We start from the raw sequence: 22,342 nt of genomic DNA, 5'->3' as shown, positions 1-22,342 counted from the left end.
TTTTTTTTTTTTTTTTGTACCAAGGATCGAACTCGTGACCTTGCACTTGCAAGGCAGGCAGCAAAATCACTGAGCTAAATCCCCTGCCCATAGATTGTACTTCTCTTATTCTCTTATTTCCCCAACCCCTTTATCTTTATTAGTACAACTATTAAGCTTTATTAATCTTTAGATAGTGAACTCTATGCTTTTGGTGTGGCATTGTATTCTGTTGTTAGTGCAGGTTTTGGTAGATATTTACTGTATGCCAATGTTTGGTTGGTCTTAGTGATTATACTGTAATTATAGATTTCTTTGCTCTGGTTAAAGGTGCTATATTATTGATTCTTATGGTATGTAAGTATCCCATTTGTCTTTGACTGTTATTGCTGATTTTGTTGCTATTACCAAGATGGCACAGTTGTTGCAATTGTTTTTTTCTCTACGTCAGTATCTAAATTGTTTTTGTGTCACAATATTGTGTTCCATTCTCATAGAATTCTGTCCTGAGACAATTATACTGCACTGTCCCCTCCCAAATTAATGGAGGAGGTTTGATTTTGAGACAGAGGCAAAGCCACATGCAGAATGCATTACTAAAAAGCAGACACTAACTGAAGGGAACTCCATACTAATAACAGTCTTCCCACTACAACCACGTACAAGAAAACCACAAACTTGAGAAGACAAGGCTATGGAATACTTCCAAAAACTCCAAACACCCCCAGAGCTGATCCATGAGTTATCAAGGAGGAGGAAATCAAAAGCCACACAATGGAATTATTTGAAACAAGAAAGGAGAGATTAGAAAAAAGTTCAATAAAGTGTTCAGTTAGCTTAAGAAGATACATCTAAAGCGATAATGAATTTAATAAAGAAATGATTGGGTTATAGAAGACACACACACACACACACACACACACACACACACACACACACACACAAAGATAGCTCAGCTAAACAAAATGATATAAACCCCGAATGACCGGTTTAGCAAAAATCAGAGTCCATAAAAAGGTACCAAACACAAATCCAGGTGATTAAAAAGTCTACTGAACGTATTGGGCAGAAGTTCCCAATGTGAGAAGATTGAACTGATACCTGGAGCCAATGACTCAGAGATACCTTAAGAACAACACAACATGAAAAATTGACCCAAGAGATGCTAGAAGACAATAGACTGATCTAAGAGTAATTGGAATTAGTAAAAAATAAGAAGATAACACAAATGACATAAACCTGTTTACAAAAATAATAGCAAACTTTACAAATATGGAGAAACAGTATAACATACAGAGAAATGAGGCTTATAGATCCACAAATAGACATAATTAGAAAAGAATTTCTTCACCGCACGTCATAGTTAAAACCCCAGAAGTCCAACACAAGGATAGAATCTTAAAAGCTGTTAGAGAAAAGCAATAAACAAACACATCAGAATTACAGCAGACATCTCAATGTAAATGTTAAAAGCAGGAAGGCCTGGAGTGAAGAGTTTCAGTGCCTAAAAGAAAATAATTTCCAACCCAGTGTATTCTGCAAAACTGTCTCTCAAAATTGATGTAGAAATAAGACCTTCCCATAACAAAGAGCACCTCAAGAAATTCGTAACCACGAAAACAGCACTCCAAAAAATTCTCAAGGATATCCTAAAATGAGAAAATGAAGTCAACAATGCCAAAAGCTTAAAATCACCAAGAAGGGTAAGAAGTTAAGCAGAAGGAGAAAAAAGGGAATCAGCAACAGGAAAATAATGAAAAGACAGGAAAATCAATAATTTTCATTAATAACTCAATTTGAAAGATCTCATTCCATAGTCAAAAGATACAGATTGCTATAATGAACCAAAAACCAAATCCAATGGTATGCTGTATGAAACAAACAACACAAAAAGAAATTTCAAACTAAATCAAATGATGGAGAAAAATGTTCCATACAGCCTGGCATGGTGGCGCACGCCTGTAATCCCAGCACTTGGGAGGCTGAGGCAGGAGGATTGCTGTGAGTTCGAGACCTGCCTGGGCTACATAGTAAGTTCCAGGTCAGTCTCAATTATACAGTGAGACCCTGTCTCAAAAAACCAAAAAATAAAAAAAATTCCATACAGAGTTCTGGCAGAGAGAGCACTGTACTTGGACACTTAGAGATATAATTTTTCTGTATGTTTTGTGTGTTTTGTTTTGTTGTGTATATAGTATATATAACAGACAAGTCCAAATTTTGCAACATCTAGTCTCTAAATGTTAAAGAGGTTCCAGTGTATATGACAAAGTAGTAGAGTGAGCACATTTTGTACACTTTGTGTTGAAATACACAGAAAAGTTTGTCCTCTGTAAATGAATTTTAGATTCAACATCTCTAACATTACATATTCCTCCTGTACTTGTCCACTGGGTTGAAGGCAGAGAGAAAGAAGTGAGGCCAAAATTGTCATACGTAGAAGATACCTCAGATTATAACCATTAATATACGTGCAGTTTTATTTATCAGTGCTGTTACAATAGCAGAAAAGTTCTTACATGAAAAATATTGTCCTAGTTATGTAGGAGTGCTTGATATATTTAAAAGTAGAAGTACTAGAATAACACTTTGTAAATTGCTTTTATAAACTAATAGGAAATACTGTTTTTTGCAAATAGAATGGTTAAACCATCCCTGAACAGTACACAGTCTGTACTGGATTGAAGGAGGTGGGATGGAAGAAATTGTGAAAGGTGTTTTGCTAAGTACATGGTAGAAAATTTCAGCTGACATTGCTTTTATGTTAGATGCATTTCACTTAAGTTTGCTGTACTGTATACATAGTGCATATACTGGACACACGAGTCCTAATTTTATAATATCTAGTCTCTAGATGTTAAAGAGGTTGCCAATGTATGACAAAAGTAGAGTTAGTAAACTACCACACTGTCTGTGTATACTTTGTGTTAAAATTCATAGAAAGGCTGTCTTCTGAAAAGGATTTCTGGAAATGTAATTGTAAAGTCACATTTGTGTGTCACATGTGCCTCAATCACAAATGACAAGGAAATAAGAAATGGTAAGAAATGATTCTACGCCAGAATGCTCCTACTTGGAAGACACTTTCAGATGTAACCATTGTTACATGTGTGTAGTTTATTCAACACTACTATGTATATAGTGGACAAACTTGAGTCTATATTTGAAACATCTAGTCTTTCTAGATGTTTAGAAGTGCACAAAGTATGTTAAAAGTAGAGGTAGTGACAACACATTTTGTAGATATTGCTTTGTTAAAATTAATACTGTCTTTAGGAAATGGAACGATCATACCATTGATCTGAGCAGTAAACATATTTGTGCTGGAGAGGGAGGAGGAAAAGAAAGTACAAAGGGCTCTAAATCAATGTGGTTTAGGTAAAGTGTGGTTGACCACTGTCCCTTATGTCTGTGCATTTTGTTTTACTTTCCTGTGTGTATAGTTGCATATAAAGGACAAAGGAGTCCTAATTTACATATAGTCTTTCTAGATGTTAAAGAGGTTGCCAGTGTATGACAGTAGAATTAGTAAATTACCACGTCGAGTATACTTTGTGTTAAAATTCATTAGAAAGAATGTTCTTAAACCACATAGTAAGTGAAATTATTAAAGCCCCTCTAAGTATTACATATCCGTATATCTGTCCCCTGGGTTAAAAAAGATGGAAAGGGGAAAGGGCGCCAGATGAGAGTGCTCCTATTTAGATGACACTTGAAAATGTAGCCTTTGTTAAGTATGTGTGTGCAATTTATTCAATGCCACTATACATATGAGACATCTTAAATTCTTACTGGAAATATCTCATCTTTTTAGATGTCTAAAGTTCACACATGTAGAAGTCAAGGGCCAATATAATGAGCTTTAAGTATTTCTTTTCACAGAAATGGTTGTATTTTGAGAATGGATGTGTCCAACCTAGTGTCTTGGAGAGCATGCTGGCTGTTCAGGAGGTGCAGGAGGGGAAGCACGCAGAGAGGAGGTTACATGAGTTCAGATTGTCTTGCTGCTGCTCTATATGTACATTTTAGTTAATATTGCTGGGTATTAAAGGTTAAGTCTTACTGCCCTAATTGTGTTAGAAATAGCAAAGTAGTTTTTAGGAAGAACAGTCTTCTGGAAGCCACTTCTTGGAGCGAGATGTGGTCCTGAACTTAAGTCACTGAAGTGAAGAGGGAAAAGGGTGGGTGAGGGTGGTGAGAGCTCTTTGCTAGATCTTCATATCTGGAAGATGATTTTAGAGTCTAACCATAGGCCTGTGGATGCATTTTTATTTTTGGTGAGGTACTTGGGCGTATTGTGCACATAGTTCATACTCTATTGCACAGCATCTAAGCTTTATAGATGTCATGGCGTGACAGTGCACCATAACAACTAGAGGTGGTGAGTTAGACAACATTTAAGTATCTTTTTGTTGTAATTGATAGGGAAGATGCATCTTAGAATTGTTACAACCTCTTTAGGCAGTGCGTATCGGGACTTGTCACTAGGCTGGCAGCAGAGGGGCAGAAATGAGCACACAGGGAGAGATGCGAGCAAAGTGTTCAGATCTACATTTTGATGAGAGAAATCAAAGTGTCCTCTACATATACAGTAGAAATACATTAATCATTTAGTGGGAATATGCCTTCTTGCTAATATCTTAGTAGTAAAGATCTGATAATTCTGACACATGGCTTAGTATACTCTGTTGCTTTAGGTCTCATTTTAAATTGAGCATTAAGGAAATGCAGTATTGTAATTGTAACTTTGCCCATACGTCTGTCTAGAGGCCTGTTGCCATTTTTATCTTCAGTGAAATTGTTGTTCTCAAGAAAGGCAGGATTACAAATTTTTTCTAATAGATCGAGTGGTGTAGTGAATTCTCAGTTATCAAAAATACTCTTGTAGCTTTGGGATTTTGAATTGCTGAATATTCATGATGTGTAGAAAAGCCTGACACACACTGTACAAACTCAATCACAAAATGGCTGTCATATATGTACATGCAGGACCTAAAAGAACACATCCAGCTAAGCTGCTTATGTTTGAGAATGACTTTGTTCTTTGCTTCTTGTGTTTTGTTTCCTGCAATACATACATTAACTTTAAAAAAATAAAAATTATTTTTAAAACTAAAAAAAAAAAAATCCATACAGCAGGAATCAGAAAACAAGCAGGGCTAGCTATGCTATTTTCATACAAAGTGGACTTCAAGCCAAAATTGATCAAAAGAGGCAAAGAAGGTCACTATGTATTAGTTAAGAGAACAATTCAACAGGAAAAGATAATTAAAAATACCTACACATTAAACACTGATACACACAGCTTCATATAACAAGCACTGGGCATAAAAGATCAGATAAATATAAACACAATTACAGTAGGGAAACAGAACTAAAGAAAACAATCCTAAAATTCTTAGCGAGCCAGTAGATACACAGAATAGCAAAAAGAATCCTTGGCAATAAGAGCAAAACAGAAGGCATCAAAATCCCAAACTTGAAGTACTATTACAAAGCTATAGTGATATAAACAATATGGTACTGCCACAAAAACAGACATGTGGATCAGTGGAACAGAATAGAAGTTGCAGAAACAACCCCAGGCACTTTCAGCCATCTGGTCTTAGACAAAGGGGCCAAAAAATACACTGAAGGAAAAATAGCCTCTTTTGCAAATGGTGCTGGAAAAACTGGCTATCTACATGTACAGGACTAAATCTGGACCATATCTCTCACCATGTACTAAACCAAAATCAAAATGGATCAAAGATTTAAATGTTAAAACAGAAATACTTCACCTACTGGAAGATAAAATAGGTAAAATGCTTTATGTCCTAGGCATAGGCAAAGATTTTCTGAATAGAACCCCAGTGACCCAAGAAATGGCACTGAGAAGCAACTAATGGAGTCACATCAAATGAAAAAGCTTCTGCACAGCAAAGGGAACAACCAACAGAGTGACTCCTTTTACAGAACCAGAAAAAAATTTGTGTCCAGTATTCCTTGGACAGGAGACTAAAATCTAGAACATATGAAGAACTCAAAACACTTAGGCCTCTCCCCAGTGCAAATGCACAGACACATCTCAGAAGAATTACAAATGGGTAATAACTATATGAAAAAAACTGTTCAACATTGCTGGCCATTAGGGAAATGCAAATTAACACAACACTGAGATTCTGTCTTAGTCTAGAAAGAACATCCGTCTTACGAAACCTAGTAAATAAATGCGGCAAGGCTGTGAGGGAAAAAGGAAGCTTCTATATTTTTGGTGGGAATGTCAACTAGTACAATAACTATGGAAACCAGTATGAAGTTTTCCCAAAAAAACTAAACCTAGAAATTCCATTTGAGCCAATGATTATTCTCCTTGGTATCTTCCTGAAAGAGTTAAAGACGTCATTACACCGATACATATATAACCATGTTTATTGTTGTACAATTTAAAATAGCTAAATGTTGAAAACAGCCTATATGCCCATCAATATATGAATGAAGAAAATGTGTTATTTATTCACAGCGTAATACTACTCTGCCATAAATTAGAGTAAACTTGAGGCATTTGTATATAAATGGAAGCACCTTGAGATCATAATGCTAAGTGAATTTAATCAGACCCACAAGGATAAATACCGCACGGTTTCTCTTATACAAGAAACCTAAAGTATAAATAAAGCACAAAGTAAAGGTAGATAAAAAGAAGTACACGGCTCTCTTTCAGACAAGATCGGGTGCATTCAGGGTGGTATGGCCGTAGACCAGAGATCTCTTTCAAATGGGAAGGGGAACAAGATATGACATGAGGGGGTAGTGAGGGGAGAGAAAGGGGATGAATAAAAGAATTGAAAGAAAAAATGGAAATAGAGCTTTTGCAAATGGGAAGGGCATCAAGGGATGGAAAAAGCGGGGAGGGAGGACAGGTGTGTAATGTAGAACTGAGGTGTGTAATATTCATTACCAACTCTCCATGATAAATGTAATCATTGTGTACTGCAATAAAAATAAAAATGTAATAAAGTACTAATAAAGATAGAATCAACAAATGGAATGTTACCAAATCAAAACTTTCTGTACAGCAAAGGAAATTACCAATAAAGTGAAGAGATAACCTACAGAATGGGAAAATATTTTGCCAGCTACTCCACAAACAGAGAACTAACATCTAGACTATATAAAGAAGTAAAAAAAAGTTAGTCCTCTAAAATATGACCCAATCAAAAATGGGAGCCTGAGATGAGCTGACACTTCTTAGAAGTACAAACGACCAATAAACATGTGTGAAAATGTTCAACATCTCTGACCTTTAGAAATGCTAATTAAAACAACACTGAGAGTCTTTCCTACTCTGGAATGTGTGTCTATTATGAAGAAATCAAATTATAATAAATGCTGGTGAGGCTGTGTGGAGAAAGGAACCCTACTACATGGTTGCTTGGAATGTAAATTAGTGCACTGGATGCACCTTGAGTCGATAATGCTAAATGAATTAAATCAGACTCAGGAAGTTAAATATGGCACAGTTTCCCTAATAGGAGAGACCTAAAATATACATAAAGAACAACCAAGATGGACTGTGAGAAGGTGCAAGTTTCCAATAATGAATTTCACTATGCTGTATACCTTAAATGTACCAAGAAAATTAATTTTTAAAAAAGAACAAAATAACACATAGGTAGTAGAAAATAGGGAGATAGATCCTTTGCAAAGGAAAAGGGATCAGGAAATACAGGGAGGGGAAAAAGAGGAGGGGAAGGGTATTTTTAAAAAGAATTAACCGGTATTTTGCACATATACCAACTCTCCATGATGAATGTAATCATTATGTACTGCAAACATGAACTCACAAAAAAGAGAATTAAATAAAGGTAAAGAGGAACCATCCTTAACTATAGAAAACTTGATCTGGCAAAGGATGATGCTCCTGAGGTAGCTTGAGCTATGTGAAACCACAGATTGTGTGACCATGTGTGTTTTACTTGCTAAACATGCTGCCCACTACTTACTTCGTCCAAACTGCCGAATTTCCTTCATCTCCTGATGCTTTATATCAGCATTGATTTCTTGTGGGCTCATTGTCAGCTGATGGGGCACCACAGGCAGCGCAGGCATTGCGGTGATGACAGGGTCACCTGCAGAGACAGCTCTCATATGGACTCCTTCGTCAAGTGAGGCACCACTGGGACTGAAAGGCAGCCCGAGCTTGCTCTCACTGGTGGAGTCGTCAGACTGATAATTCTGGAGACTGAGTGCAACTGCACCTCCTTCCTCCATACCTGTAAGCTCCGCTGGAACACACTCTGACAAGCAGGTGTCAGGCGAGGTGCGGTCACTCTCTGTCTTCTCATGGGCTTCCTGCTTGACGCAAGCACCTGGAAACCAAGTTGAGAGGCTCAATGTGAGGAACATGCATTGTGTCAGCCTTACCCAGACATGCATGTGCTTCCCCTCATCTAGAATTGGTTCTGCTACAGCAGAAGGGCACATCTCAGAGAAACCTGAGATCTGACAAAGTGACCTCAGAACATAGAATGCATGAAAACTGCCTCATGGCTTCTGGCTCAAAGAATGCAAGCAGGGACTCAGCCATGCAGGACAATGAAGAAGAAAACCTTCACCAAGCCCAGCCCGTTGTGATGTAGTGTCACCTTGCCTCATCTACATGCTGAAAGGCTGGAAGTCCCACATGAGGTCAAGATGTGTGACGCTTGCTCTGCAGGACTAGGAATGCTTCTCTGAATATGACTTTCCTCATCCGGCCACTTCGTGTGAAAGAAGTGGGTTTCCGTCACGTGTGTGTCATTAACTCATCTTCTGCTATTCCAGGACCTGGGGATCAGCAATGAGCCAGCCAGCCAGAAACTGTCCACGTCCTTCTGGATCTGATGTTGCCATGGGGAAGGCAGACAGGTGAGCTACTTAACAACTCCAGCTGGAGCCTCGCCAGGAAACAGGGGGCAGGGCTGGGAGAGGGAGCCACAGAGAGGGCTTCCAGGACCTCTGGGGGGTGGCCAGGCCTCCCGGGAAGTGTCCACCGAGCAGAGTCTGAAGAGGACATGGAGCAGTCAGTGCAGATGCAGAGGGAGGGTGCAGACTGTGGCAAAGGCTAGGGTGCGAGACAGGGCAGCCCAATCAGGGACCACAGAGTGAAGAGCAGAGGCAGAGCAGCGGGGAGGACTGCCAGGACCAGGCTAAGGAGAAGGTGACAGAGCCAGGCTGGGCTGAGTCTGTGGACCAAAGTAATGAGTTCAAGCTCTGTTGTGGAGACTATGGGATGGGGAATCATCAAGATGGATGTGGCCTCGCTTCATTTCCCTCTCTACATGATAACTCTGCGTGCAGGGGAAGATAGTATAGGTGAGTAGGGGGCAAGAACACAAGCAGGCTGATGAGAGAGGAAGCTGTTGGAGCTTACTAGTGATCAGTCATGTCAGAGTAGGAGAGAAGCACAGAAGAAAATGGCAAGACTCACAAAATATACAACTTGAGGGGAGAAAACTGGAAAGGCAAGGAAAATAAAAATGCAAGGATTCACCAGACGGAAGCAGAAATAAGGAAAAGATGGTGGAGAATGTAAGTTCTAGAAGTTGCCATAAAAGAAGAAGAAAAGAATTCTGCCACCTGCTTCTGAGAAATGAACAGTGATGTCAGCTGACACTGTGAACCATGGGGACAACCCCTTGGGTGTTGTGGAGGAGGCAGGAGGCCAACAGTACTGCATTACAGCAGGAAGCTGAGGCCAGCATGGAGGAAGGTGTCCCAGGAGAAGGCCAGCACAGCTGGAGGGAACTGCACACCGCACTGTTAGAGCCCATCCTGTCACACCACCGAGAGGATACTGTCTGCTTCATCTCCTGCAGCAACTCCCAGCACTTCCTCAGTCTCATTTGGGTTCTCTGCCACTTGCACACACGCAGATCCCTGTCCACCCACCAAAGACATAGTCATCTTCTTCCTTGGACTTGGCCTGCTCCTCAAGATGGGGTTCACTTTCTCCTTTCTGTATCAGTGGCTGCAGGGACACAGTGCACATTCTCTTAGATGGGGTAGGTTGATCCCCATCTCTGACAGGTTTCTGGTCCATATCAGGCAATTCAGCAAATTCATCTGGGTCAGTCATCATTTCCTGAAAAATAATGATGAATGCATTATATTTATAACAAAATTCACTCACCCCAAAATTGCAAAAAGATTTCCTATGAATCAACAATCTTGTACCTGCCTCATCAATGAGAGCTCCAAACAAGGGCCAAGATTTTGCATGACCCAACAGAACCCTGCGTGCAGGAAAAGCCAAAAGCTTTAATCCAGTAGAGGTGAATAAAGGAAACAGGTAACATACAAAGTCTGGCCGAGATCCTTACATGGCTTAGGGGTAACCAAAATGCAGGCAGAATCAGCGAGTCCCGTCAATCAAAGAGGGATACTGGCAACGAGTTCATTGAGGAAGTACTCACCATTTCTGTGTCAACCCTTCCTGGTGATATCATGCCTTTTCTTATCCCAATTTAATAAAAAAAATACCTTTTACAAAGGCCCAGTGGCATTTTGAGAAGGCTGCATGTAAATAAATGGTGCAGGCACAGCCTTAAATCCTCTAACTTTCAATCCTACAGAGATTTAAATAAGTGAAGTTAGCAGCCATGTACATCTGTACTATTCAGGGTTGGAGGAATAGAAAGTTGAGACAATGATGTGAAAAACTAACTTACTCCTATAACATACCAATAGAACCCAAGATTTTCTCCACTATGATTTCAACACTACTGATAGATGCCTGGTGCGTGCAGTGGCTTGTGCCAAGGTGCTCAGGGGGCTGAGGCAGGGAGCTGACAGACTCCACAAGTTTGAGGTCAGCCTGAGTGGTATAGCCTCACAAACATAAAAATAAAACTGAAAATTGGCATCATTAAAAACAACTGAAATCACTTCTCAACCTTTGGTTAAGAAAGAGCTAAAACAATCGAGCTATGAGAAAAAAAATATTGTATGGCAAAACTTGTGGAGTGCAGTTAAAGTTTACAGGGAATTTTACAGCTTTGTATGCTTCTACATTAGAAAAGTGTCACTGTTGATAAGTAACATCATCCTGTGACACATCAAAGCCAAGGACAGTATAAGCTTTATTTTTTTGTGTGTGTGTTTGGTGCTAGAGATCAAGCCCAGGGCATTGCCCGTGGTGGGCAAGCCTCTAGTACTGAATGCCAGCCCTGGCCCAGCTTTAGTGCTGAAAGGAAGCAAAACCAATGAAAAGGAGAAAGAAAACAATAGAGAGGGGGCACCGAGGCCAAAGTCAGTCCTTTGAAACACTAGTAACAGTGTACATGAACTTTGGCCGTTGACTAATCCAGAAAAAGTTTATTTGAGAGTAAGTGATATTAGGAATGAAATGGGAGACATAGTCATGGGTCCCAAAGAGGCTACAAACAAGAGGTAGGGGATATTATGGAAAAGCTTTACTACAGATTTGGAAACTGACATCAAATAGGTACACTTGTAGAAAACTTCAAGCTCAAACAACTTACAACAGATGAAACAGAAAAAAATGCAACATCCCTTTTCTTTCTGGGGAGTTTTGTAACAAAAATTCTAACACCTTTCTATCCAGAAAACTTCCACATGAGTCCCTCAAACATACAAACTGTGTAGGAAAACAGAATCGAGGACCTAGTTTCTCAGTGATTTCATGAGCCTAATATAAACCCGATGCCACCATTTAACAAATGTACAATTCTCAGGTTCATAGGCGGTGCATGGTCAGAAGTGGCACGTCACCAGCTGGGGTGTGAGCTCAAAGTATGTATTCTGGACGCTGCTCCTCCTTTTCCTCTCTGCACCTGGTCACCATGAAGCACCTGGCCAACCAAGCCCCTCCACCAGGCCATTTCTGCCTGGGAACCAGCTAACCATGGACAGAACCAACAAAACTGTGAGCCCAAATAAACCTGTGCCCATTTAAATGTGGGGTGTCAGGTATATTCTCCCAACATTGAGAAAGTGGCTAATAACTAATAAAAGGACATTAGAAGAAAATAAAACTATTTACCAAGAACTCTCCTGAAAATAGAGCCAATTTTTTTAAAGATGACTAATAACATCAGATTTAGATAAAAACAATCATATACATCATGACACGATGTGTTCAAATCTAAGAGTTTAACATTTTACAATCACTCAGTGTTATATACATTAACAAAACAAAGCAGGGGAAAATTACACAATTTTTCATTTTTAAGTCTTTTGAGACAGAGTCTCACTACATATTTTATATTGGTCTTGAACTCATGATGTAGCCCAGGCTGGCCTCAAATTTGAGGCAATCCTTCTGCCTCAGTTCCTGAGTGCTTGATCATTTTTATAAATGAATTAAAGTTCAGCTCCTATACATGATGAAAAAGTAACAGTAAATTATAACAAAAAGCCACATCCACACCCTAGGTTTCTACCCTCTTCTGCCACCAAAATATTCCCCAAAACAAACAGAAATAAAGCAAGTGAACAACTTATGGTGACTTTCAAACTTGCTGGTGAAGTGCCAAACATTTTCTTCCCAAATTTGTAAAGAAGACAAGGACCACTAATATCTTCTCTATGATGTACTGGAGGACTTAAAAAGTTCAGTATTACCCCAGAAATACAAAAGTACAAATTCTGAAAAGGAGGAACTAAAACTGTCATTATTCACAGATGACATTTCTGTACAAGGAGAATATTCCAAATGATAAAAAACCACTAGCGTTAATAAGTGATGATAGCCAAGTTCCTAGATGTAGGGACAAACACTAAAAACCATCTGTTCTTCTGTATAACCACAACAAATAATTAGAAAAACAAATTGAAAGGCCCATGAGCAACAGTGCCAAAAACACTTAGAAGCCAGGAACAAATCTAATGACGGTTGTGTGAGAGCATTCCAGGAGAAGTGCTAAGATCAGTGAGACAAAGAGAAGACTTCAGGAAATGGATGGCAACAGCCTTTCCACAGATTGCGAATTTGGTCTTACTGGTTTTTCCCAGGATGATTACCACCAGCATATATAAAATGTATCCATGTCATTTTGTTGAAAATTGACAAATGGTCCATAAAGTCTACAGAAAGCATAGAGCGTTCAGTGGCACCGTGCCTGGCTGGCAAGCGCAAGGTCCTGAGTTCAATCTCCAGTGGGTGGGTGGGGGGCTATAGAGCTCTGAATATCCAATTTTTAAGAAGAAAAGTCAAAAGACACGCAACTGCCAGCTATGAGACTTATTATAAAAGGCAACCAAATGAAACCTATCCGGGCCCTCCGTGTAGCCACCATGATAATCACCAGCAGAGCCGCAGTAGCCCCTCTCATAGGGTTCACCACCTTCTGGTGCACGGTTGCCCACCACCAGGATGGCTGGAATGGCCTTAGTCATGAGACATTTAGATTTGTTTCAAGGAGAGATTATGCATCAGAAGCAATCAAGGGTGCAGTTGTTGGTGCTGATTTGCGTACTGCCAAGTCCTGTGTAGCAGTAATGGAGGATAAACAAACAAAGGTGCTGCAGAATGCCAAAGGTGCCAGAACCACCCCTTCCGCTGTTGCCTTTATAGCAAATGGGAAGCTACTTGTTAGAATGCCAGCAAAGCGACAGGCTGTCACCAACCTAAACAATACTTTCTATGCCACTAAGCATCTCATTGGCCGGTGCTATGATGATCCTGGAGTACAGAAAGACATTTTTAATAAAATGTTCCCTTTAAAATTATCCGTGCCTCCAATGGCGATGCCTTGGTTGAGGCTCATGGAAAACTCTTCTCCAAGTCAGATCGGAGCATTTGTGTTAATGAAGATGAAACAGACTGCAGAAAATTACTTGGGGAACACTGCAAAAAATGCTGTGATAACAGTCCTTGCTTATTTCAATGACTCACAGAGACAGGACACTAAGGATGCTGGCCAGATATCTGGACTGAATGTGCTTCACGTGATTAATGAATCAACATCTGCTGCTCTGGCCTATGGTCTAGATAAATCTGAAGACAAAATAATTGCTGTATATGATGTAGGTGGTGGAACTTTTGATATTTCTATCCTGGAAATTCAGAAAGGAGTATTTGAAGTGAAATCTACCAATGGGGACCCTTTCTTAGGTGGTGAAGACTTTGACCAAGCTTTGTTATGACACATTGTGAAGGAGTTCAAAAGAGAGACAGGAATTGATTTGACCAAAGACAACGTGGCACTTCAAAGAGTGCGGGAAGCTGCTGAGAAGGCTAAGTGTGAACTTTCTTCATCTGTGCAGACTGACATTAACTTGCCATATCTTACAATGAAAGCTTCTGGACCCAAATATATGAAGCTCAGTTTGAGGGAATTGTCACTGATCTAATCAAGAGGACTATCGCCCCATGCCAGAAAGCTATGCAGGATGCCGAAGTCAGCAAGAGTGACATAGGAGAAGTGATTCTTGTTGGTGGCATGACTAGAATGCCCAAGGTTCAGCAGACTGTACAGGATCTTTTTGGCTGAGCTCAAGAACAGCTGTCAATCCTGATAAGGCTGTGGCCATTGGAGCTGCAATTCAAGGAGGTGTGCTGGCTGCTGATGTCACAGATGTGCTGCTCCTGGATGTCACTCCTCTGTCTCTGGGTACTGAGACTCTGGGAGGTGTCTTTACCAAACTTATTAACAGGAATACCACTATTTCAACCAGGAAGGGCCCGGTATTTTCTACTGCTGCTGATGGACAGACTCAAGTGGAGATTAAAGTGTGTCATGGTGAGAGAGAGAGACGGCTGGAGACAACAAGCTTCTTGGGCAGATTACTTTGGCTGGCATTCCCCCAGCCCCTCGTGGAGTCCCTCAGATCGAAGTTACATTTGACATTGATGCCAATGGGATTGTACATGTTTCTGCCAAAGATAAGGGTACAGGGAGTGAGCAGCAGATTGCAATCCAGTCTTCTGGTGGTTTAAGCAAACATGATATTGAAAATATGGTTAAAAATGCAGAAAAGTATGCTGAGGAAGAGCGGCGAAAGAAGAAATGAGTTGAAGCAGTTAATATGGCTGAACGAATAATTCATGACACAGAAATAAAGATGGAAGAGTTCGAGGACCAACTGCCTGCTGAGGAGTGCAACAAGCTAAAGGAAGAGGTTCCCCAAATGAGGGAGCTCTTGGCTCGAAAAGACAGTGAAACAGGAGAAAACATCAGGCAGGCAGCATCTTGCCGCCAGCAGGCCTCTCTGAAGCTCTTCGAAATGGCATTCAAAAAGATGGCATCTGAAGGAGCAGGCTCTAGAAGTTCTGGCACTGGAGAACCAAAGGAAGATCAAAAGGAGGAGAAACAGTAATAGCAGTACATTTTGGAGTCAGAAGGACAACGTGCTATGAAGCTTGGGAATAGGACTTCCTGAGCAGAAATGGGCAAACTTCAGTCTTTCTATTGTGTTTTTGCAGTATCCTATATATAATTTCCTTAATGTGTAAATTTAGTGACCATTAGCTAATGATCTTTTAATGGATGATAATTCTAACAGTACAGAGTTCACATTGTTCTGTCGCTGGCCTGTCATTTTTCAGTTGCATGTAAAGGGAATAGGATGATTAATTACTGATCATTATATAGACTTAGCATTGGTTTGTGCTGAAGTAGCCATATTTTTAAGGGGTAAAACTATCTCTTGTTCATTGGAAGAGGTGGACCATGGACCTGGAAGGAGACCATATGGGGATGAAGATCCTTCTTGTTGGCCAAAAATACTGCTATAAGGAATGATGTGTGTGGACATGGAGTCCATAGTCAGCTAGCTGTGCCATGTACGTGGGGCAGAGGAAGCTAAGGTAATAGAAAACTAAGGTATTTGATAGGTATGGCTTTTAAAACAAGGCACTGATGGAGTCACTGGTGTTCTTAATGCTTACTTTTTAGCTGCCTGCTGGCCTGTGACTGGAACCTTGATTCTTTTTAATCCATTATTGATTTTTTAAAAAAATAAACATGAAAAGCACCTCAATCTCTTGTTTAAAGGGACTAAACTTCTATATTTTCTACATTTCCCAAGGGAAGAGGGAAACAGGATTTTCTAATAATGAATAAAAATTCACACTGCAAAATTTAGAAGGACTAGTATAATGTGCCATCATAGGCCAATCTCGTTACACGGTTTTTCTTTAATATTTAAAACCAAGGCTGCCACTTGCAGGTTGCTTTCAGCCATTGCAAAAACAGTAGAATTGGCTTCTGTTAAAGAAAATTTAATCTAGTAAGTCCCAGTATGATTCAGTGACTCAAACATAAGAGGAACCTCGGTTCTTTGACTTGTCCCAAATTTTTCTTTTAAAATTTTTATTCTTGGCTCAGTGGCACTGTGTGCCTCACAAGCACAAGGTCCTCATCCCCAGTACCTTTTTATTCTCATCAGTACATGTTTGCAGTATACAATGACTGTTCACTGTGGGGAGTTTGTACATGTACATAACACATCTTAATTCTTTTTACATCTCTTCTCCCAGTGTTCTCAAGTAGTGCTGATGCCTTAAGTTAGAAAGGTGAACATATCATTATTACATCCTATTAAGTGGTCAGATATTTCCCAAGTTTCCCTGTAGATGTCCCTTCTTGTTTCTTGGACATATGAGAAGATGGCCTTAGACTGGAATGTGTCCTTTAATGTCTTATAATAGTATTTAGAAATGCAATTCCTATTTTTAAGGTCCATCTAAGAAATGAGTGCAATGCTCTAATACAATGGGAGTGGTTCACACATATGTTAATGACATTCCTGGGAAATTCTGTGTTCATTAATAACCATATGAAAGTGATTCTTAATTATGAAGGACTGTCTTGTGGTGTGTTGGAAGATATTTAGCATTTCTGGTTGGCCCTTGCCAACTGAATCCCTCTACTGTGCTCTAATAATATGGCTGCTAAAAACATTCTTCATTATTCCCAGGGTACCCCAATTGAGAATTAGAATACATTAGTCAAGGTTCATCTTCAGTATGCAAGGAGCCAAGCATCCTCTGAACAAAATTTGTATTCTAGCAAAAAGGAATAAAAGCTGCTTATACGGGAAGCCCTAACAATTGTCTCAAGCTGTGCAGTAGCATGAACACCAATTTCATTTACCTACTATGACGCTACTAACACTTTAGAAAGATTTTACTATAAGGAATTAGCTAACAATTACGGATCCTGAGAAATCCTACTGGCTAGAGATGCCAAAACACCAATAGTGTAAACCCTATGCCTCAGACGAAGGAGGCATAGAATTCCAACTTAACTTCACTTTTTGTTTTTTGTTTGGGCCCTTTTCTGGTTAGATGATGCCCATACACTTTGGGCAGAGTGAACTGCTTTAAAGTCTCCTTTTGTTACTGCTTCATGAGATCCCAGAAGTAGCTTCACATTTTTTTTTAACTCCAACTTGCTTTTCTTGATTGGTCTTTGCAGTTCTAAAGTAACAGTGTGCTGCTTGTGGTCATGCAAATGAAAACAGTCAACAAATTTTAGCAAAGTACCTAAGAATTAGCATCTTCACTATTTTATTGTGAATTACCACTTGGATTAATTACTCCATGTTTTAACCACACTTACCTTGCTACCTTGATCTTTTTTGCAACAGCAATCAGATTCTCTCTCTCCCAAGGCTGAAAGGCTTCATATATATATATATATAGTCCCGCACTACCTTCCCTTGCCATTTTTATCTTGTGGCCTTTGTCCATGGCAGAGCAATCTTCCCAATATTTACTCTTTGGTTCAACCTCAGGTGTTATTTTGAGACAGGGCCTTACTGTGTAGATATATATAGTTCAGGCTGGCCTTGAACTCACTATGTAGCCCAGGCTGGTCTTGAACTCAGTGTGATCTTCCTGCCTTGGCCTCCCAAATGTTGGGACTACATGCATACACCATCACACCTGGCTAACCTTAGGCTTTAAAAAAATAACAATTATGAAATGTTATATAGCTCCTAAAGTCCCTGTCATTTTCTTTTCTTAACTTTTTTTGCCTTATTTCTCTGAAAATACTGGGTCTTATATTTTTGCTTCAAAATACACAATAGGGCTGTTTTGGGGGCATGTCTTTTTATGTACAACAATCACTTGTTTACATACAAAAATCAATGTAGAAAAATCTATATTCAAATACAGCCATATCATCTGGAAAATCCCAAAACCTGAATTCCATTCTTAATTTCTTGCAACTCTATTTTCTGTAGACCCGATGGCCCTGATCTCTCATGTCCAACAACTGAGCTTTCCTTAAATGAGCACTACTTGTCCATGTAGACCGCTCCTAGTGCACTGGCAACATAGCTGTTGGTGATTTTATTTCATCAGTTCATCCAAATCATTTCTTGCAGACAAGCCTTCGTAAAGTTCCATTAAATCAAGTATTAACTGAAGACTTAGCAAACGAGAGGCAACACAAGTGATGACAGTTAAGAATGATGGTCCAAAATGGGAAAAAAGGAGCTAAAGGTGTAGGGAAGGTGGGACGGGTAGGGGAAGGGTAAAGGGGGAAAAGAAAAAAAATGTGAGATAATGAAAAGATGGAAATAAAGTGGTTGTAGATGGGGAGGCAAGGAGGGGGTGAAGGGAGGGCAGGGACAAGGGGAAAAATGAGAACCAAGACTTGTCATGTAGAGGTACAAGATCCCAACAATGAATGTAACTGTACTGTATCCCTAAAATGCACCAGTAAATTCAATTAAAGCTGGGGAAAAGAAAAAAAATGTGAGATAATGAAAAGATGGAAATAAAGTGGTTGTAGATGGGGAGGCAAGGAGGGGGTGAAGGGAGGGCAGGGACAAGGGGAAAAATGAGAACCAAGACTTGTCATGTAGAGGTACAAGATCCCAACAATGAATGTAACTGTACTGTATCCCTAAAATGCACCAGTAAATTCAATTAAAGCTGAAAAAAAAAAAAAGAATGATGGTCCACACAAGTGACAAAATTGCAGGCATCAGAATTCGGAAAACAGTTTCACATGAGTGCATTAAGTACATCCATTATAACACATAAAGATTCATGTTAGATCACAACTGTTCATTGGCAAGTGTATGCATTGTGTGTTGTATCTATACCCCCAAATGGTCATTTGACAGTCTTGAGTTGATCTGTTTACATAAGTGTAAGGCACAGGTATTTACAAATACTAATTAAATATACCTATAAATACTATCCTAATTCAACAGATCCATTGTGTGTTGCAGCAGACATAGCAAATGCAACCATCTGGCTGGATATCTTAACTGGGGCTTAGTTTGGGAATAGAATTTACATTAGGAGCATCCTAAAAAATTCTAGAGCTTATTTTCTAGTTGTATTTTTAGGGAAAAGCAGTAGCATTTATTACCACAATTTGTTCTCCCACTCACTAAAACATCAGCTTTATAAGGCCAAAAACTTGTCTTTCAGTACTTTTTCCTAGAACCTAGAACACTGTTTAGTACATAAACACTAAATCTTGACAAATCTTTTCCACTGTCTAAGTATCTGGATCATTTGTCCACTACAGAGATTCAAGTTCCTTCCGTTTTAAATTGATATATGTTATACCCTCATCAGCCATAGCATGTGGGGGGTGCTATTCCAGATCCAGCCAATAAAATTAATTGATTAAAGAAAAAGAAACCTATCTGGTATTGCAGCAAATATGGGCAAATACAGGTTTGGGACATATGGGGAGACTGAGAAGGTGTGGGATGGTCAAAAGTGCTAGATCATGACACTGGAGCCAGCAAAGCGCTGTGGAAGTGACTATTCTTCTAATAATCCCTTCACAGCAATCAGGACACAGGGACCTCAACTGGGAGGTTTAGAGTGAAACCTGGGATCCTGTCTTTGTAGACGGTGGGTAGGGAAAGATTGTTTTAAAGAATGAAAACACTAATCACAAATAGTAGACTAATTAATGGAATTGTGAATTTGTGTTCACCGAAAAGACACCATGCAGATATTGTAAAAACAAAACAAAGCTGAACAAGATTCGTACTCAAAATTATTATTATTGAGGGGAGGGACGTGTTAGCGGGGAAGGAGGGGTTTTAACCCAGGGCAGTCACACTGAGCTCCATCCTCAGCTCTTATTTATTTCTACTTGGGGGCAGGGTCTCTCTAATTTCCCAGGCTGGGTTCCACATTGTCATCCTCTTCCATTAACTCCCCAGAGTGCTGGGATCGCAGGCGTGTGTCACCACGTCAGACTGAAACATTCCCCATATTTGTACTCAGAGCCATATAAGTACATTTCAAGTACAAATATCGTGATGAAACATGGGCAAAGGCGCTGAAATACCCGGGGAAGGTTCTGGAACCTTCTCCACCCTTCTTGGAGAGGGGCCACTCAGGGGAGACCAACTGTAGCTAAATTAGCTGCTGCCAAATTCCCCAACTGCCGGGCCATTCTCCAGTTGCTCCCCAGAGCCAAGGCTAACGTTAGATGGAGAAGCACACAGGTGTCTACTTAAGGTGCCACCAGCGAGGACCCCCGGGGGGCGGCTGAGACGGAGCCAGGGAGGAGTAGGAGCCCCACGGCACAGCGTCCCCCTCCCGGAGGTGCCAAGAACACAATCCTAAGTCCCTCCTCAGGGCCACAGAGCCAGGAGCGGCCCCCCCACCGCCCCGGCAGAGTCAAAGGGTCCCAGGAAACATCGCCAGCCCCAAGGAGCTGAGACCTAGCACCCTGGGATTCACTCTCCCTCGGGGCTGGGAAAGACCAGGGCAGGGCGAATCTCCTCTCCTTTTGGGGGGAGAGGGTGATCGGACACAGGGCTACCCCCGGTGCCCAGAAGGTGCTCACAGCGGGAGACACCACCGTCCCCATCCAGGATCATCATCCTCAGGAAACGAGGGTACCGCCTTTCCTCACCAGCCCCCCAGAACCGACAGGGCGCCCAAGAGACCTGCTCCCCGTCCCCGTCCCCGCTCCCCCGGTGCTGAGGGCATCGCTCCGCCTGAGCAGGAGTCCGGAGAGATGTGATCAGTCACTCTGGGTGCGTTCTTCCCCGCTGGGCCCAGAGGACCGCCAAACAGAGACCACGCCCCTCCAGAGACATCCCCAGCCCAGCCCTGAAATCCCGACCTGGAAGCGGGTTCCCCAGGTCTCTGGAGTCTGGGCATCCAGGATGGGTGGCAGGAGCGCTTTCTACCAGTGAGTCCTCGAGGACACGCGCTAGTTCCCGGCGTCCTCCTGAGCAGGGCAGGGGGCGTGTCCCAGCAGAGACGCAGCCAATCCCCGTGGCTGGAGTGGGAAAGGGCTGGCCCACGTGCCGCTCCCCCCACAGCATTCGGAATTAGGGAAACTGCCCAAGCCTCTCCTCAGCGCGTCCCTGGTGCCAGCTTGCCAAGACCCTGGGTCAATCTCCAGTACCAAAAAATGATAAAATAAAATCTTAGGGCTGAGGGTGTAGATCTGTGCAAAGTTCCTGGGGTCAGTGCCCACTACACGAAATTTAGAACAAAACCATAAGGGGGAACCCGAGCATTTTTCCCAGAGCAAGGCTAGGCCGCATGACCAGAGAGAGGCACGTGGAGCTAACCAAAAGGGGCACGGACCACCCAGGTGGAGGTTAGGACATTTGGGGAAAGTTCCAGGAGTACTTCACTGCTTCGTGAGGACAGATGAAGAGCACGGCTTAGGAAGGGACAGGGGCACACTTTATTCCCAGGGGGAGAGATGTTAGGCGCCTTCCTTGCACCTGGAGCAAGCGCTGCACACTCTCACAGAGCACGAGCCTGGAAGTGGGCGTGTGTCTGTGGGTGCCGGTGCAGATCAGATAGCGAGGACTGGGAGGGAGGAGAGAGCTGCGGTGCTGCCCCAGCTGCTCCCTGGGTGGCTCATAGGACGCTCATGTCCACAGCTACCCGAGTGTGAGGCTACCCGGAGCTGAGGCAGGCATGGGAATAGGCACCTCGAAACACCATCAGGCTTGCTGTCCTTCAGCTGATCTTTCCATGCTTACTGAATAAACGAGCGCACTCACGTGTGTGTGTGTGTGTGTGTGTGTGTGTGTGTGCGCGCGCCCGCGTGCGTGTGTTTTACTGGACACTGACCCCACGACCTCTGCACTGAGCTACACCAACAGTGCTTTTTTTGAATTTTAAATTTTGAGACAGGGTCCAAGTCACTAAATTGCCATAACAGCTCAACTTATAACCCTCCTGCCTGAGCCTCCCAGAGTGCTGGTGTGTGTGTGTGTGTGTGTGTGTGTGTGTGCGCGCGCCCGCGTGCGTGTGTTTTACTGGACACTGACCCCACGACCTCTGCACTGAGCTACACCAACAGTGCTTTTTTTGAATTTTAAATTTTGAGACAGGGTCCAAGTCACTAAATTGCCATAACAGCTCAACTTATAACCCTCCTGCCTGAGCCTCCCAGAGTGCTGGAATGACAGGCGT

At 41.5% G+C, this 22,342-nt stretch overlaps 1 protein-coding gene and 1 pseudogene across 1 annotated transcript in view; one reads left to right on the top strand and one right to left on the bottom strand.

The window, feature by feature from the left end:
• LOC104875092 (integrator complex subunit 6-like) overlaps positions 1-21,113 on the bottom strand; it is a 23,631-nt gene extending 2,518 nt beyond the window's left edge. Inside the window, exons 1-4 of the mRNA XM_010642484.1 lie at positions 21,027-21,113; positions 9,892-10,084; positions 8,235-8,330; positions 7,965-8,090 (exon numbers count right to left, since the gene is read on the bottom strand). Coding sequence (XP_010640786.1) covers positions 7,965-8,090; positions 8,235-8,330; positions 9,892-10,081 — 412 coding nt within the window. The 5' untranslated portion in view covers positions 10,082-10,084; positions 21,027-21,113. The remainder of the gene's footprint in view (positions 1-7,964; positions 8,091-8,234; positions 8,331-9,891; positions 10,085-21,026) is intronic.
• LOC104875085 lies at positions 13,258-15,301 on the top strand (annotated as a pseudogene).
• Positions 21,114-22,342: the final 1,229 nt, after the last annotated feature.

This window comes from Fukomys damarensis, unplaced genomic scaffold (assembly GCF_012274545.1).
Source record: "Fukomys damarensis isolate Sample0158 unplaced genomic scaffold, DMR_v1.0_HiC HiC_scaffold_39, whole genome shotgun sequence".
NCBI classification, from domain to species: domain Eukaryota; kingdom Metazoa; phylum Chordata; class Mammalia; order Rodentia; family Bathyergidae; genus Fukomys; species Fukomys damarensis.
This window is presented reverse-complemented; position numbering and strand designations above follow the sequence as displayed.